Source organism: Epinephelus moara, chromosome 19, assembly GCF_006386435.1.
Source record: "Epinephelus moara isolate mb chromosome 19, YSFRI_EMoa_1.0, whole genome shotgun sequence".
In the NCBI taxonomy this organism is placed as follows: domain Eukaryota; kingdom Metazoa; phylum Chordata; class Actinopteri; order Perciformes; family Serranidae; genus Epinephelus; species Epinephelus moara.
In genome coordinates, this window is record NC_065524.1 from 19,162,168 (window position 1) to 19,180,416 (window position 18,249).

Here is an 18,249-nt window from a genome sequence, read left to right on the forward strand (position 1 = left end):
TTTGTTTTATACTCCCTGTCTGACTGGTTTAGCTTTGCTTTTAAATAGTGGTTATTAATGAAACCATTGAGAAGTATCGTGTGTGTAATGAGTCATCCACTCTTAGTATTTGTTATAGTGCTGTTCTTTGATGAGCTACTGGGTGCAGTTTGAAGTTGGCTTTTAAACAGGTGACCTCTATGTTTGCCATGTGGTTTGCAGATTGCTGAGCGTTCAGCCCAGCTGCACGAAGCCCTGTTGCATTGTGGGAGGTTCCAGGATGCTCTTGAGTCACTGCTCAGCTGGCTGACTGACACAGAGGAGCTCATTGCCAATCAAAAACCTCCGTCTGCAGAGTTCAAAGTGGTCAAGGCACAGATACAAGAGCAGAAAGTAAGCCGGTCTCACGTGGTACAAACACATAAACACACACACACTTCAGTTCTATTTTAATCTTTCCACCTCAACGCTAGAAAATCCACACAACGTTATTACTTTGCCATTCATCTTATTTAATTGACATCCATTGTTAAACTTGAGTGTGGTACACAAAGCTTTTCCTTTAACGGCCACTTAATTTGTGCCCGTTAGATTTACTGTTTTTCACCACCAAGCAATGCTCGTGGTCAGAGCATGTTAAAGGCGCCCAATAACTCTCCTCCTTTGTTTGCCTTTGACAGCTCTTACAGAGACTGCTGGATGACAGAAAGCCAACAGTGGAGCTGATAAAAAAGGAAGGAGAGAAGGTTGCAGAGCTGGCAGAGTCTGTGGATAAAGACAAGGTTGCAAAAGAGATCGAATGCCTGGGGCAGAGGTGGGACACTCTGCTCAAGAAGGCTGAAAACAGGTCTGTATAAAACACCTGTAATGGTAAACCTCCTTGTTAATGCAAAGCGTCAGTGCGGTTAAGAATTAAATGTTCCTGATGAAAAGTTTTCCTAAGAATCAAAGCACTGTTTTTCCCCATAATTGAATTTGTGTTTTTGCCTTGATTTAGATCTGGATATATTCAAAACTTCATAAGAATGTCAGACTCCTAAAGTCAGCTTTACTTTCCTCTGCATGAGCTTAAAGGACTACTTCAACAAATTATATGGGAGGATCGATACCTGCCTAATGTTTGTACTGTAAATATGAAACTAGTTGGGAGCTTGTTAGCTAAGCTTAGCACAAAGGAAACAAGGAGAAACAGCCTACCTGTCTCTTTCCAAAGGTATTAAGATCCACGCCCTGGCACCAGCACGAGATATAAAATGCTAATTGATGAGATTAAGAGGTGCCTGTATGCAGATTTTGTTACCTTTGGATGTTGCCAGGCTAGCTGTTTCCCCCTGTTTCCAGTCATTTTGCAAAGCTAAGCTAACTGGCTGCTGGAGATAGGGTAGCTTTGTGCGGACTGTACGGACATGAGGGTGATATCAGTCTTCTCTTCTAAAGGCCCAGACACACCAAACTGACATCAAAGAATTTGTGGCTACAAAGGCTGACTGTTGCTTGTGTCTCGGCCAAAAAGTTACCCTTACCGCACTGCAAAGACCACAGCTCACAACCAACTAGCACACAAAGATAGTCTGTATTTGTCAATCAAACAGGGTGACAGACAGGACGGATTCAAGACTCTAGCTAGCCAGTTAACACGTTAAAAACACAACCTGATGTTGAAAGAACAAATTATATTTACTGTGTGTAAGAGAACAGTAACATAACCAATTACAAACCATTTTTGCTTAAGAGCTCAATACAGAATTTTTTTTTTTAGCCAAAATAACGTTTGTTTCGATCTCACGCCCTCTTGACTTGAGCCGTTTCTGTCTTTTTCTCACTTAATTTTTTTTCTTGTGCACTGAGCTGAACTGCCAATCAGAGTGATTTCTCTCAACAACGGGCTCCGATGGCTCAGACACCGATTAAACATGCTGAATCGGCCCAAAAAAAAACAAGCTGACAAAGGCCCAAAGTGCTAATAGTGCAGGACACACCGCAAATACAGGGGCAACAGATGCTCACTGAGGGCCCCACATTGACTGCCGGCTGATTGTTGGCTTGGTTTGTCAGGGTCCTAACTCTCTCAGTCCATTTCCAGAAATGTTGGACTATTCCTTTAAATGTTGCCAATGAAAGTTTGCCAAGTCTTTCCATTTTTATTTTATTTTTTTGCCTAATTTTGTGTTTTGCGTTGGTTTGGATCTGGGAATATTTTAAACTTAAGACTGTAAAACTCCCAAATTCACTTCTTCTTCTTTCCTCCAAGTGAATAAAGAGAGGTCAGTTTTGAAGGGTCAGGCCACTATGCAGAGCAAACCTACAGCTACCTTACATTTCTCTCAGCTCAAGTTCAGAAAAGAGCTGTAAAACATTATAAGGTCCAAACATTTCCCCAAAACACATTTTTAATAGGTTTTATTGGAATAAACTTTCCTGCTTCTAATCCACTTCTGTTACTATCTGCATAAATGTCTCAGGCACAAGCAACTAGAGAGCATCTTAGTGGTCACTCAGCAGTTCCACGAGACCCTGGAGCCCCTGAGCGAGTGGCTCGCCGCTACAGAGAAACACCTCGCCAACTCTGAACCCATCGGCACTGAGACGTCTAAGCTGGAAGATCAGATCTCTCAGCATAAGGTAATATTCATCACCTCACATCATTACCATGTGTTTTTATGACACAATCACTTCTGTCCAGCTGAATTCACTTTTATTCATTTTGCTCGTTACTTTGAGTTTGTGCTTTTCATTATTTCCCCTTCCGTTTTTCATTAACTTTCATATTTTTGTTTTATGTGTGTGTTTTCTGTTTGTATCACATTTCCTTGGTTTGTTTCCCATCCCCCGTGGTCAGGCCTTAGAGGAGGAGATTATGAATCACAGTAAAGACCTGTTACAGGCCGTCAGTCTGGGTCAGATGCTCAAAACTGTGAGCTCAGTCGAAGAAAAGGAGTTTGTTCAGTCCAAACTGGACGCCACCCAGGCCGGTTACATAGAGCTCCAGGAGCGATGCAGGAGGAAAGCCGAGATGCTGCAGCAGGCTCTGGCAAACGCCCAGCTCTTTGGAGAGGATGAGGTGGCCCTCATGAACTGGCTCAACGAGGTGCACACGAAGCTGGGCGAAGTGTCCGTGGCTGACTACAAAGTAGATGTTCTTGAAAAGCAACTGGCAGAACAACGGGTATACACTCCTCCTCAGGCCATGCATTATGTTTTTCCTTCATTTAAGTTGCATCCTTTATGTTTCACTTGATTTAAGTCATTTCTGTGTCGTACTTTGTTTACAGTAGAAAGTTTCTTGTCACTCCGAATGACTTTCTAAGATTGTGTTTTCCTTATAGGCACTGCAAAGTGATATTGAGTTGAGGAAGAAGAATGTTGACCAAGCCATCTCTAATGGGATGGAGCTTCTGAAACAAACAACAGGCATGTCTGACTTCATCACTCTCCTTTCACAATTCATGCACTTTCATCTCAGCAAACAGTTGTGTCTTTGTGACACATCATCATAAGATTTTTGGCCTTATTAGGCAGCGGACGAAGTCTGTATCAAATTCATAAATGACAAACATTGTTGTTCAGAAGTTCTTTGAGGCTTATGAAAGTGACATCTTTTGCTTTCTTACTGAGAGTTAAATGAGAAGATGCCACCATCTATGTTGTCGCAGTGAAGACTAGAGAAGACTTCAGGAAGTTACCTTGCTTGGATGAGAAATAGTCTGGCACGTTACCTATGTAAAACCAAAATGTGTTGTTTGTTCACTTTGTTTTTTGCACACAATAACAAATGAGATATAACATGTTAGTGAGCTTTAGAGGTGCTTGTAAGCATATTTAGCCAGGCTAGCTGTTTCCCCTCTGTTTACAGTCTTTATGCTTAGCTAGGCTAACTGGCTGCATCGACCTTCTCACCTAACTGTCAGCAAGAAAGCAAATAAGCTATTTCCCAAAACGTAAAACTCTTTCTTAAGAAGCTGTATCCGACATTCAGAGCATGTTTATGATTCAGAGTCTGGTCTTTGATTGCTTGCACACAGTTCTCAACATGGAGAGGGCTGAGCCGACGGCCAGCAGCTAACATTGCTAACAGTGAGAGCAATGGTAACAACGGCAACAGTGCTGGCAGAGTTAATGATGCTAACCTGGGGGGAAACTGAAGGGTGGGTGTTGCACTTTTGCAATGATGCTGTTTCACAACCGCCGGTCAGGATGGCATTATCAGCAGTTACCATTGTATGAGTGCTGTGTAGAGCGACGGCGATTAGCTAGCCAGCCGGACAGTCTGCCACAACAACTAACAGAGAAGCTTGGATTACAACACACACAGAGGAAGCGTGACTTCAGTCTCTGCTCAGGACCCCATTACTCTATTATATCTTTACATAGTAAATTTTTGTTTGGTGCTATATTAATGCTCTGAATGTTACAGCTAATTGTAAAATGGTGTAAACCAGTGGTTCCCAACTGGTCCAGTCACAGGGACCAGATTTCTCCTTAGCCATTTCAAGGTCCACACAGTTTAATACATTCAATGTCATACTTGCCCTTAGCAATGTGTTTGATCTCATTTGCTGTCTCTGTCAAGTGGCTGTCTGTTAGTCACTCACTCTACAGCTGGAAACACTTTAAAATAAAAGCTCTGTGTTGGAAATACACTGTACTTAAAAATTTTGACACATGTGCGAGTCACTCGCGGTCCAGTCAGAATGGACCCATGACTAGCTTTTGGACCACGACCCACCGCTTGGGAACCAATGGTGTAAAACATGCAGTTGGTTGTAAGCATGCATTCTTTTTTATTTTGGATGTTCCAAGATATATGACATTTAAATGTGTGGCCTCAAACATAATGTTGTCTCAAATAAATCACTGACAGAATTTCTGCAGGATGCTGCATACATGAATCTGTCTCTGTGTTAAGACAACTGAACAGCATACTGAACTTCCCCTCACTAAAGCAGAAATACAAAACTCCTTGAATCAATGTATAATTTACTTTCTATTTATAGGTGATGAGGTGGTTGTGATCCAAGGCAAGCTGGATGGAATAAAAGCAAAGTATGCTGAGATCAACTCCATGAGTGACGGCGTTTTGAAGACATTGGAACGGGTTTTGAGTCTGTCCACTAAGCTGCAGCATACTCATGAGGACCTGAGCTCATGGCTCGAGAAAGTGGAGGCTGAGGTCAGCGCTTTTGCTGATCAGGAGCCAGTGGGCGAACAGCTCGTTCATGCACAAAACAGACAGAAGGTAAGAGTGTCGACAATAAAATACAATCTTTAACATAAAGTACCTCTAACAGTCAGTGAACTGCTTTATAAAAACACGTCTGTGTATTCATTATGCTGCTTATGTTTTCTTAATGTCATGTCATCATGTCCAGGCCTTGTTGAAGGAAAGCAAAGACCAAAAACAAGTCATGGACAAGCTGAATGAGTTGAGCAGCTCTCTTCTGGATCTGATCCCTTGGCACACTCGTGAGGGTCTGGACAAACTGGTGACAGAGGATAATGAGCGGTACAGAGCCGTGTGCGACACCGTCACCCAGCAGGTCAACCAGATCAACGCTGATATACTCAAGTCACAGCAGGTAAACTGATAAACAGCTTTTTCTCCTTTGGCTTTTCCCCTGTGTTTTTTTTTCCTATTTTAATTGTTCCCCTTCTACTTTAATTTCCGTATTTAATTAGGAGTTGTTTTCAGCGACGGAAAATGTCAATGATCTCTGTCTGTTTCCAGTTTGAACAGGCTGCAGACACCGAACTCTCCTGGCTGACCGAAGCTGAGGGGAAGTTGCAGTCGATGGGCGAGATCAGGCTGGAGCAGGATCAAACCACAGCCCAGCTCCAAGCACAGAAGGTTAGCCTATCATACTGTATGTATGTATGTATGTGTGTGTGTGTGTGTGTGTGTGTGTGTGTGGTTAGACTACAAAGTACAGTAAACACAGCGGCTTGTTTTGTAACGCCCAGCCCAACTCACTCTACCGGTTTTCCAGATCTTCTCCATGGACATCATGAGGCACAAAGATGCTGTGGATGATATTGTGAAAACAGGAAAGGCCATAATGAACAGCAAAAACCCAGAGGAGAAAGAAATGTTGAAGGTGAAATCAAATTTCCAATTTGAAATGGGTAATTATTCATTTAGCATGTGCACATGAGTAAAAGGACCTTCTTGGTTTTCCATCAGGCTCGGACCGAGACACTCTTGGAGAAGTACGGCGTCGTCAGTCAGCTGAACTCTGAGCGCTGTCTGCAGCTGGAGCGAGCCCAGTCTCTGGCCAGTCAGTTCTGGGAGACCTATGAGGAGATGTGGCCGTGGCTCCAGGAAACCTTGAGCACCTTCAGCCAGCTGCCTCCGCCTTCAATCGAGTATGAAACACTCAGGCAGCAGCAAGAGGAGCTCAGGGTAAGATGCCAACAGAAGCAGGTGTCCAGTACAATACTTTTATTTGAGCAATGAAAAACCTAATGTGTCATATCCTCTCCAGCAAATGCGAGAACTGATTGCCGAACACAAGCCTCACATTGACAAGATGAATAAGACTGGGCCTCAGCTGCTTGAGATCAGCCCGGTAGAGGGAGTGCCTATCAGAGAGAAGTACACCGTCACAGACCAACTCTACACTAAACTCAAGGCTGATGTCAAGCAGAGAGCTGCGACTCTGGATGAATCCATCTCCAAATCCACCCAGGTGAGCAGCACTTATTCACTGGGTTGTTCTAAGGCAACGTTTCTTGCCTTTTTTTTATATGTATATTTGAAATATTCAATTTAATGTCATAATAAAGTTAAAAGAACCGTCTGCTTCCTATCATGGTCCCCATCGTGTCTATCCATGATAAAAGAAATTAAACATTATTTAAATGTTGACTATCAGCCAATGAAGGTCCAGTGTGTAGGATTAAGGGGCATATATTGGCAGAAATGAAAAATAAAATAAAAAACATGCATTTTATTTGGTGTATTATCACCTAAAGGTAGGAATCCTCATATTTTCGTTACCTTAGAATGAGCTGTTTACATCTACATAAGGAGCGGGTCCCTATTTATAGAGATTGCCATGATGTACTGCCATGTTTCTACAGTAGCCCAGAACAGACAAACCAAACACTGGGTCTAGACAGGGCCATTTACGTATCCATCGGCCACAGTAGTTAGCAGCCCCTCCATGATGAGCTAAACAGCATAGGAAAAACATTGATTTTAACATGTAAAGGCTTTATTCAGTGTTTTTACCGGGTTAAGTCACCGGGTCACTTTGTTTTGGAGAGGAATAAACCTCTGCGGATAATTCGTCTCCCAGTAAAAACCTCCCGAACCTCTGGATCTTGAGTGTTCGGAGAGAAAAAGTTAGCAAACATTAGCTAGTGCTCGGCTAGTGGCCGTCTGCAATGAGCTGAATGAGTGAGATTGTTGTATAAAGTATAATTACAAACTGAGGTGTTTCCTCTCTTCATTCTCCTCCAGTTCCACGATAAAATTGACCCGATGCTGGAATCCCTAGAGCGGATCGCTGAGCGCCTGCGGCAGCCTCCGTCCATCTCAGTGGAGGTGGAGAAGATCAAGGAGCAGATTACTGAAAATAAAGCTGTTTCTGTGGATTTGGAGAAGCTGCAGCCCTCTTATGAGACACTGAGGCAGCGGGGCGAGGAGATGATCGCACGATCCGAAGGAGCAGACAAGGACATATCTGCCAAAGGTATGGTACATGTTATACCATCTTATTTGTTTGACTTTATTCCCTTTCTTTTTTTTATTTCACTGAATCCAGTTACAAGGGTCATACCATAATAGGGCTTTGGGCCGATTATAAGAGGTAATAAGACAAATAGTTTAATGAAAAGTCAACAGTAGGAAAACTATCAGAGGCCAGATCTTTAATTCTCCACCTATCAAAACATGTGCAATCACTCTTGAAATCCTTGGCTTTAGGTCTTAGTTTGAGTGTTGGATCAGACGTTTTTGTTCGCTGGATTGCGAAAGCTTTCCTCCAGGTGTGGCTTTAATGGGGATGCCATTCTTTTTTTAGGTACACGGAAAAAATCAAAGCACTAAATAGTTTCTCATAAAACCTGTGAATGTGTGAGACGTGTTCCCGAGAGCTCACAGCTGATGAACACAGGTCGATTGTTGTTGTCTGCTGTTTGTAGCCCACATTTTATGGTAATTGATTTATTTATTTATTATTTATTTTCCACCACAAGTTGTACAAGACAAACTGGACCAGATGGTGTTCCTCTGGAACGACATCCAGGCCTTGATGGAGGAGCGGGAGGCGAAGCTGCTGGATGTGATGGACCTGGCAGACAAGTTCTGGTGCGACCACTGCGCTCTCATCATCACCATCAAAGACAGTCAGGACCTGCTGAAAGAGCTGGAGGAGCCTGGAGTCGATCCCTCAGTTGTCAAACAGCAGCAGGAGTTTGTCGAGGTAGACAGATCTCCAAAATAAAACTATTGAAATGACCAATGGGTAATTAAGACTTAAGGAGGACTTCTTTCAGGGGCTAGATCCTTTTAACTCTTCCACTCCAATGTAACAACATATCATTGGCTTAAACACAAAGAACAAGGGCCTATGATACAGGCAGAGTCATAAATGGCGCAACACGAGCTCCTAAAATCAGATTTTAAAAAAATCACAATCCATCGCCTTGCTTATAGTATCACGATATATCGCAGTATACTGCATCGTAACCCCTGTATTGTGATATGTAATGTATTACCAGATTCTTGCCAAGTCCTAATCTATTTGTTTTAAAACTGCTATTTATTTCTGCAGGGATTCAAAGAGGAGATCGATGGGCTGCAGGAAGAGCTTGACGTGGTTCAAAACCAGGGTGCAGAGCTGTTGACTGCCTGCGGGGAACCTGATAAACCTGTGATAAAGAAAAGTCTTGATGAGGTAACAGATAACACTCAAAATCATCTTTACAAAGACAGTTTCTTTATACTTGTGTGTCAGTTTCTTTGCCTGCATATGGCTTGTGGTGAAGTACTGGTGTCGTTTTTCCAGGTGAACTCAGCGTGGGAAAATCTCAATAAGACCTGGAAGGAGAGAGTGGAGAGACTGGAAGAAGCCATGCAGGCTGCTGTGCAGTTTCAGGACGGCCTGCAGGTACTTTGATCTTCGCTTTGTTGTATTTAAAGGGAATCATGAATGAAATGAGGTGTGACACAGTAAGATGTTCTCTAAATTCTGATGTTACTCATCAAACAGACTTTTTCATTACTGTTATTTATTATTTGTCTTCATTGTAGAACTTATAATAGAGTAAACTTACAGATTACAGTGCTTTTTTTATTGCACTTGAATGAAGTGATGCACCAGTTTATGAGAGACCTATTAATTTTGAAACAATAAACACCGACCACAGTGCTTCTCTATATTTAGCTCAAACTTTGCCTTGAGTGTATAAAGTTCTGCTAAGATGTTTTCATGCCGGGGAAGGAAGAGTCCTCTTCACGCCTGCTTTAAGGATCACGCTCCTCTAAGATGATTTTCATTTTTAGTGTTTGTTTGTCAGCCATATAGCTTTACTGCAGACTAGCTGTAAGATTCAGGGCATAACATGACACTAGATGTGAAACTTGACTCCCTGTGCACTAAGCTTTTCTCACAGTAACAATGGTTTCCCACGTTGTGCGCAGGGTATGTTTGACTGGGTGGATATTCTGGAGAACAAACTGGATTCGATGTCACCCGTAGGCACAGACCTGGAAACTGTCAAGCAGCAGATTGTAGAACTCAAGGTAAAGTGTCCGATTTGTTTTTGTGAATATTCTTCTTTTGCTCTTGTGGATTTACCTCTTTAGCTTTACTGCAGCATCCACTGTTACAGTACCTCTGTCATATAACAGCTGTGTTTATGTTCAGTGATTCATAACCTGCTCTCGTTAGTACAAAAGCTTTATAAAAAATAGCTTTATAAAGTAGTCACAATGTCTTTGATGTACAATAAGACAAATCTAGTGCTGAAAGGACGTAGTCAATAGGACCAGATGTAATACCTACAAAGCTTTGTACTTCTGTTGACTGACTGGGTGTACCAATATGTGTTTCAGGAGTTCAAAGGAGAGGCGTACCAGCTACAGATTGAGATGGAGCGCTTGAACCACCAGGCAGGCCTCCTGCTGAAGAAGGTGACAGAGGAGGCTGATCGCTGCGCAATCCAGGAGCCGATGTCCGAGCTCAAGATGCTGTGGGACAACTTGGATGAGAAGATCATCAGCCGACAGGTGAGAAAAGGGAAAGAGGGAGGGTAGAGGAAGAGCTTCATTTCAAAATTAAAAGTTTTACTGTACATCCAAATTTTTGTATTTTTTTTTTGTATTTTTATAAATTTTGTTTTGTTTCTTTTGTTATAGTTTGTTTTTGTCGCTGAATTTAGGGGAGATCTGTTGTATAAGCCTACATAAAAAGAAATCATGGCTAATTTATATTTTGCAGTTCGGAAATGAATCTATTTACACCATTCAATGTGGCTGTTAATACAATATATAATAAGTCTCTATGAGTCGTATTTATATCATACCTCTACAGCTCCTATTGGACTAGCCAACAGACTCAACAATGGATCAATCAGGCTGTAAAATGTGTTGTGTTGTATGCATGTCATGTGCTTTTGCGTGCTGCAATATCGAATGGTTTAATCTGTCATTAATCCAGCACAAACTGGAGGGAGGCCTTCTGGCACTGGGCCAGTTCCAGCACGCACTGGACGAGCTTCTGGCCTGGATGAGCCACACCGAGGAGCTGCTCAACGACCAGAGGAAGACCGGAGGAGACCCCAAAGCCATCGAGATAGAGCTTGCCAAGCATCATGTACGACAAAAGATATCTTTTTTCCATTCAAATTCAGTGTTACATTTCATTTAATCCACAGAAACAGAAGAAGGCAGTTGAATCATCGTCCTTTTGTTTTATAGTTAATTCCAAAATGAACTTTGGCTATCCAATGAACTATCTCTACAGGTTCTCCAGAATGACGTGTTGGCTCACAAGGCAACAGTCGAGACAGTCAATAAGGCCGGTAATGATCTGGTGGAGTCCACAGCTGGAGAGGAAGCTTCAGGTCTGCAGAGCAAACTGGAGAATCTAAACCAGCGGTGGAAAGCCATCCTGGAGAAGACAGAGCAGAGAAAGCAACAGCTGGAGAGCTCTCTGCTTCAGGTATTAAAATCGTTTTCATCACAACTTAATGGCCTCATTTGTCATTTTTCAATGTTTAATAAGCTGTGATTGATTCTTTTCTCCCAGGGGAGCGATTAAGTTATGTCAAAGTCATAAATTGTTTTTGGAGGAGTGATCCTTATCGCTGCCCCCTCCTCATTCCTTTTCTATTCATAACTTTGACCTTTAGCGGGGTGCTTTGATGCGAGAGGGGAAGAAACAAAAATATGTCCTGGATTTAGATTTTATTCAAGAAATATTTGAAAAGTTTCTCCAAAAAATACAAAATCTGTTCCAGGTTGAGACCGTTTTATAGATGAGAGGATTTATCAGAAAGGAAGTGCCAAAAAATCCTGTCAAAGGATTTATTTGGTAGCCAGTTAATTTACAAAGTTTAACAGTTTTAAAAGTAAATTTAACATAAAAGCAACACTTTCTTATCTTGCGATTTTTTTATTAACATTTCAGGCTTCTTAATTTGTGCTGCTGAATACCACAGATAGTCACTTCTCGCCAAATGAATCCAAGGAATTAATAACTCAGACATCCTCCTGTCTGAGCCGTAGGTTGCTAACAATGAGTGTGTGTGACACCTTTTGTCCTGACTCAGGTTGTATTGTGTTGTAGGCCCAAGGTTTCCATGGTGAGATAGAAGATATGCAGCAATGGCTGAAAGACACAGAACGTCAGCTGTTGGCATCAAAGGCTGTGGGAGGCTTACCAGACACGGCCCGGGAGCAGCTTAACGCCCATCTGGTATGTGTTTAACAATATGAAAGGCCGCATACAGATGGCAGGCTTGTAAGGAGACGACGATGTCTTTTCTGTGTTTTATCTGAAGTGTGAAAATTAAATGACACTGCAAAGTACACTACTTGCATCCCCCTGCAGAAAACGACAAAAAGCCTTTAAAGTGTTTCAAATTGATTAAGCCGTGTCAGGCTATAATGAATTTAGGAATGTTTCCCGTCTTTGTTTTCCTTCTCTCTAATGGAGAAACCCAAGACACTTTCACAACAAACTCTCCCTGAAGGAGCATCAGTAGTGACATTTTATGGAACCAAAAACAGAGGGATTACTGGTGGGAACATGCCTCTGAGAGCCTAATTCTTTCACCATTTTTGGACTAGATTTGGACTAACACAAAAATAAAGTGCACTGACTGGTTCCTTACATGCACGTCAGACACTTCAGACTCTTATATTGTTATCCAAAATTAAAGCAGAGGCATCATTACAGAAACTTCCTAAGCTTTTTATTGAATATTATTAAATTACCTCACTTTGGGATTACGAGATTTAGGATTTTGGGCATTACAGAAACATGTTTTCTGACTGCATTCATAGGGGAAAAATCCTATCTTATCTTAGGATAATAAATAGCTATTACAGAACCATCTTAACTTAGAATGTTGCCAAAAATGGCAACAGCAGTGTTTTTAGGTCTTTATGACAGTGACAATGAAGATGGCAAACATGAACATCGATAAGAGGGCTGTTCAAACTGTATAATGATGCTTAAAACTTTGACCATGTGTTAATGGGTTTATATCAGCTGCCAAGATGATTCATTTTTAATTGGACTGTCATGCTATATGTGGTTTTAGAGAGGCCTACAAGGAGGCATTGTTGTCTGCCAGTGGTAACAAGTGAGAGCTCTTTTTATTATGGCTCGAGTAGGCTACTGGTACTAATCAAAGATACAGGCATGACAGGCCGACTGAAGAATCAAATTTACAGTTAAAAGCCCTGTTTGCACAGGACTTATGTGACCTGGGCACCTCTCGTGTTTTGTCAAAATTGCAGAGGTTGTCTGTGGTCTTAATCACATACAAATCTGCCATGGAAGTAAAAATTCAACTGCAAATAACCTACCATATTTCACCAAATGAGAATGAGAATAGTCCCGTGCGAATGAGCATCTCTGTGATTTGGGGTGGTATATAGGTTTTCTGTTTTCCCTGCCCCTGGTTTCCACCTCTTTCCCAGTGGAGAATTATGGAGGCTGCATTGGCAATTATGAATGAATGTTTTGAAAGCATTTTGGATGCAGTAGCTCATGTCGCTACACAGCATTCATCAGGAAAGCAAAATCTCGAAAGACGATAAGAAAGATCACGTGTGGTAAAATCTGTTTATTTATCCCAATTTTTTTTGAAAAAGAAAAGAAAAACAAAGGGGGTTAACACTGTACGTCACTGCTAGTAGTGCTGTCTGATGTTTCTGTGTTGTGTAGAGTGGAGTTACAAATGACTGCGTATCATACCAGGGGGAAAATATCAGACTTTTCTTATCTTGTGTGAAGGTGCTGCACAAAACTCAGATGTGGGAGGGTTGTTTCAACTTCACTTAAGGTCCCCAGGTGATACTAGTCCAGTGTAAAAAGGGCTATAGTTGAGATTTCTTTAGTTAGGAAAAGAGGTCTGAGATAGGATAGAACATAGCCATGAGTTTGGGAATTGCCTCTGTAGTAGAAAGATTTTTCCTATCTTTGAAACTCAAGTTAAGATAGGACAAGCAGTCGGGATATTTTCCTGTAATGAGGCCCCAGAGCTGTAATGTAGTCCGTTTGACGAAAGCATCGCTCCCCTCATGTCTTTGTGTCTTGTTTTCTTGCAGGAGTTGTGTTCTGCCTTCGAGGTGAAGGAGGAGCTGTATCAGGAGCTGATGAACAAGGGCCACCAGCTGCTCGCTTTAACACCCGAGGGTCCAGACAGCAACACAGAGCAGGACCTCGCCAACCTGAAGGACAAATGGGAAGCGGTGCAGGGGAAGGTCGCTGAGAGAAAGGTATGGAGTTAAGAGTTGCGGTGAAGCTGCGTTGCTCTCAGTTTAATGATTCACAACTTGAGCTTTAGGTCTCAGTAGAGATCTTTGACATACACTTGAGCCATGACTCTGTATGTGTAAGCCTCTAATCCCGGTGCTGATAATGAATGGTGTCAGGACAGCGTGCTGGCAGGGACACACAGGATGCGGTTTACGGTGTAGATCACAGCAGGCGAGTTACCATCTGAGTCAGCGTGGAACAACTGCGGTCTCGTCTCGTGTGTTTCCACAGTGAGCAGTTGACAAGTGCATAAAATAAATAATCGAGCTAAGCTAATAATTGAGCCAAAATAAAGACTCATCAGTCACTGTGTTGCTCTTTTGGAAATCTTATTTATGTGTTATGCCTTTGTGGCATTTTCTCACTTTTGTTGCTACGATAAATAAACATCATTTTACATCACAAAAAGAGAGATAAATCTTCTTTCCTTTACCGCTCTCACTCCAGATATGGAGCTGCTCATTCTGGCTGCTTAAGAGTTTGCTTTTGCTTCCTATTTACTTTGGTCCAGTTCCCAGGAATTCAAAGTCTGGTAAATCTTAGAGCCGCACAGAGTTTGCAGCTGCCAGCCAAACTCTCCTCAGCAATGTGACACTTCTCTGGTCTAGTGAGTCGAAACCAAGACTTTATTCAAATAATAAAATAAGTAGAGACGACTACACTGCAGTTCCATATTTAGCAAGACTCTCAACATGACCCACAATGCATGAGAGGAACACATTATTAAACCCTCATCAGGTTTGTAATGTCATTAACGCAGCGTTTACAGTCATGTGATGAGTCCCGGCTGTAGCAAATGGATGTTTTCCAGTGATGGAGTCACTGTGGATGTTTCTCTCATTCAATTAAAAGCTCATCATTCCCCTTTCTGCTCCACCACCAGCCTCTCCAGAGATGTTAACTTCCCCTGTTTAAACAGAGGTCATGTTCGGCACAATTGAAGTGTAATTGTTCCCCCCCCCTGTCTTTATCTAGTGTTGTGGCAACCAAGCATTTTGTTTTCAGCATCATGATACAGGTTATAATTGTGATCTGTTTAGAGAGAAACGATTATTTCCATCGCTACAAATGGAGCCTGATGATGTGTCCTGTCTGCAGGTGAAACTAGAAGAAGCCTTGACGCTGGCCACAGATTTCCACAACTCTCTGCAGGACTTCATCAACTGGCTGACCCAGGCTGAGCAGACGCTGAACATGGTTTCCCCCGCTTCCCTCATACTGGAGACCATCATGTTTCAGATTGATGAGCATAAGGTAATGTTTGTACAGAGACACGGCCTCTAAAGTGAAATGAAATGCTGATGACATGATTTATTTTTTTTTTAATGTTTGCACATGACTGCTGTTACTGGCTTTTTTTCCTGATGCTAAGTGGAAGTGTTTTATGCTGTGTCTGTTAGCCAACATCAACTTAAAGGAATCTTTGCAGCTTTAAATCCTAACAACGTCGGTAAAATGTGTAAATGAACTGTGGTAAACTTCCCCGCATCTTGCCAGGGCCCAGATCTCCCTGCTCATTTGCCAGCGGATTGTTGCTGGCTCTTGGGGTCTTGAACTCCAGATTGTACTTCCTCATTTTTGGCAGCCCTCCGCCATCACAGACCGAGCCCCTAGGAATAGTGCCAGACTTTAAAGCCAATTTACATAATAGCCAAAAGTGGAATTACACCGTCTGGGTCCGTCAAGTGATGCCATGAGGCCCAAAAAGAGTTTTTCGCATAGACTTCCATCGTAAAAGAGATGTCTGTAAATCAGTGGATACATTTTTTTTTTTTACATCAGAGCCTGTCCAAAATGACTTGTTTCTCGATTAGAATTTTAGAAGTTAGCCACTCAGCCGCCCTCGGCCCGCTGTAAGTCTGTAGCGTGCTGTCTGTGTGGGCCCCATAATGTGGAAGATCTACTGTAACGTCATGCAGTGGAAACAGAGCACTAAGCAACTTTTATCGGAATGAACGGGGGCCGGTCTTCAGTGTGACCACGTCTCTTAATACATCCATGCCACGGACACAAAAATGATAGAAGCAGATCAGACTGTGAAGCTAAGCAGTGCTGATCAAATAGAAACCATGATTATGTCACTGTGTCGTCTTTTTGTCACCTAAAATGTCTTCAGAAACATATTTTAGTGCACTGTTTGGCTGTAATATGAGAATTTGTGAAAAGGGAGCACCACAGAAGCCACACAGTTTCCTGTATTGAAATACGGAGGCTGAAAATACTGACATCAAACGGTAAAACTAAGCAGTGCTGATCAAATATGAACCAAGATTCTGTTTGTGTGTTGCCTGTTTCTTGCCTCAAATGTTTTCAGAAACATATTTTAGTGTACTGTTAACCTGTAATTTGAGATTGTTTGGTACATACTGTTTTTCCGACAAGCAACTCGCATTAGTCACCCCCCAGCGGGAGTGTTTATTTATAGGTTTTCTATTTCATAAACAAAACAAATGTCACAGTCTTTTTTTCTCTGTCTTCACTGGTCATATAGCAACAGTTTCAAAAGTATTAGTGTCATTTTGCATCGACAGCCGAGTTTTGTGGAAAGACCACCGTTCCAGCAGTGAAATTCTTCATTAATGACTCCATCTGTTGCATCATGTAGAACAAAGCTCATTAGCACATCAATGAGATGAATCACATTACCTCCGCTGTCAATTAAAAAGCCTGTTCCCCCTTTTGATACTATAACAGCTGACCTAAAGCTCTCTCCTCTCGCTCTGTGCAGATGTTTGTGACAGAGGTGAACTCCCACAGGGAACACATCATTGACCTGGACAAGACAGGAACACATTTGAAGTACTTCAGCCAGAAACAGGATGTGGTCCTGATCAAGAACCTGCTGCTCAGCGTGCAAGGCCGCTGGGAGAAGCTGGTGCAGCGGTCTGTTGAGCGAGGGCGTCTACTGGATGACGCCAGGAAGAGGGCCAAACAGGTACTGATATGTGCATATTTATACTGGGTTTGAATCAGGCTTTGGTTCACTGCTGTTGGGACTTTTTTATTATCTTTGGAAAGCTCTGGAAATAGTATATTAAGCCTGTTTCATATTCTGTCTCCATCTTATTACAGTGTTTTCATTAGTGTGACCCCTTTCTGTTCTCTGGGCCTGAAAAGTTAATCATTTGAACATTTAACAGGACTCGGCCATTAATCAAGTGAAATCATACCTTCTTCAAAATGCTTTGTTTGTTTCTTTATCCTTCATTAGTTCCATGAGACTTGGAATAAACTGATGGAGTGGTTGGACGAATCCGAGAAGACTCTGGACTCGGAGGTGGAAATTGCCAACGATCCAGACAAAATCAAGACGCAGCTGGCGCAGCACAAGGTGACTGCGAGTCGTCTTATCATGATTTATTACCAGGAAAAGAATGAAAGTTGACATAACCAAGCACCTTTTGGCAGTAGTTTCATTCATTTCTGCATCCAAGCTATTTTTAAGTCAGAATAATGAGACAGCTGTTTAAACGCCATGTTTACTGCGTGATATATGAGTGTTGGACGTAGAAGATTCCAACAGCAAAATCTATTTATGGGACTTACAGTATATACAGAATGCATTAGTCGTGTATTTGCTTGCGTTACAGAAAGTCCTGTCTTGTTGTCTCTGCAGTGTTATGTGGGGATATTGTGCTAATCCTATCATAATCCTGGGATGGACCAAATGTATCATGAGTGACCTTGCTTTTGGATACTTTTAATCTCTGTGAAGCAGTGGCTCTGGAGTTTTGACCTCTTTTTTGTTTCCCTCACAGAATACAGTCTCCTTAATCCCAAAACACACACATACAGATTAGGATCTGACATGCCGATAGTATTAAGGAGAAAATCTGAGAAGGATCACTGTAACCCTGTGCATCTGAAACTACAGAGTTTGAACAATCCACTAAACTTGACTACTGTCTGCTTGTTCATTTTCCCAATTTTCTTTTACAATGTTTCTCAAACACAGGAATTCCAAAAAGCTGTGGGCAGCAAACACTCTGTGTATGACACCACCATTCGAACAGGGCGGGCGCTGAAGGACAAGACCTCCCTTCAGGATGATAATCAGAAGCTGGACGACATGCTGAGTGAGCTGAGGGATAAATGGGACACTGTTTGTGGCAAGTCAGTGGAACGGTAAGGATATGTCCTCTTGCATTTGTTGCTGTATTTTACATCATAAACTACTCTCCAGACTGTTTGTAGTAAGATTATTCACTCACTTTTTAAGGGCACCTATTATGCTCTTCCTTATTTTTCTGTCATATATATATATTTATATATACTC

General features: G+C 42.0%; 1 protein-coding gene across 24 annotated transcripts in view; it reads left to right on the forward strand.

The window, feature by feature from the left end:
• The window catches only part of dst (dystonin), a 121,384-nt gene that overhangs the window by 87,860 nt on the left and 15,275 nt on the right, over positions 1–18,249 (forward strand). For 18 of the 24 annotated variants that reach the window (XM_050071946.1, XM_050071952.1, XM_050071963.1 and 15 more), the window contains 25 exons: positions 202–372; positions 660–826; positions 2,442–2,601; positions 2,819–3,145; positions 3,306–3,390; positions 4,974–5,215; positions 5,349–5,555; positions 5,705–5,824; positions 5,964–6,071; positions 6,158–6,376; positions 6,459–6,662; positions 7,439–7,670; positions 8,176–8,402; positions 8,754–8,876; positions 8,988–9,089; positions 9,623–9,724; positions 10,037–10,210; positions 10,641–10,796; positions 10,947–11,144; positions 11,772–11,900; positions 13,763–13,933; positions 15,072–15,227; positions 16,702–16,908; positions 17,185–17,304; positions 17,929–18,098. In XM_050071946.1, coding sequence (XP_049927903.1) covers positions 202–372; positions 660–826; positions 2,442–2,601; positions 2,819–3,145; positions 3,306–3,390; positions 4,974–5,215; positions 5,349–5,555; positions 5,705–5,824; positions 5,964–6,071; positions 6,158–6,376; positions 6,459–6,662; positions 7,439–7,670; positions 8,176–8,402; positions 8,754–8,876; positions 8,988–9,089; positions 9,623–9,724; positions 10,037–10,210; positions 10,641–10,796; positions 10,947–11,144; positions 11,772–11,900; positions 13,763–13,933; positions 15,072–15,227; positions 16,702–16,908; positions 17,185–17,304; positions 17,929–18,098 — 4,277 coding nt within the window. The remainder of the gene's footprint in view (positions 1–201; positions 373–659; positions 827–2,441; positions 2,602–2,818; positions 3,146–3,305; positions 3,391–4,973; positions 5,216–5,348; positions 5,556–5,704; positions 5,825–5,963; positions 6,072–6,157; positions 6,377–6,458; positions 6,663–7,438; positions 7,671–8,175; positions 8,403–8,753; positions 8,877–8,987; positions 9,090–9,622; positions 9,725–10,036; positions 10,211–10,640; positions 10,797–10,946; positions 11,145–11,771; positions 11,901–13,762; positions 13,934–15,071; positions 15,228–16,701; positions 16,909–17,184; positions 17,305–17,928; positions 18,099–18,249) is intronic. The other 6 variants (XM_050071965.1, XM_050071962.1, XM_050071960.1 and 3 more) reach the window with 1 other exon arrangement.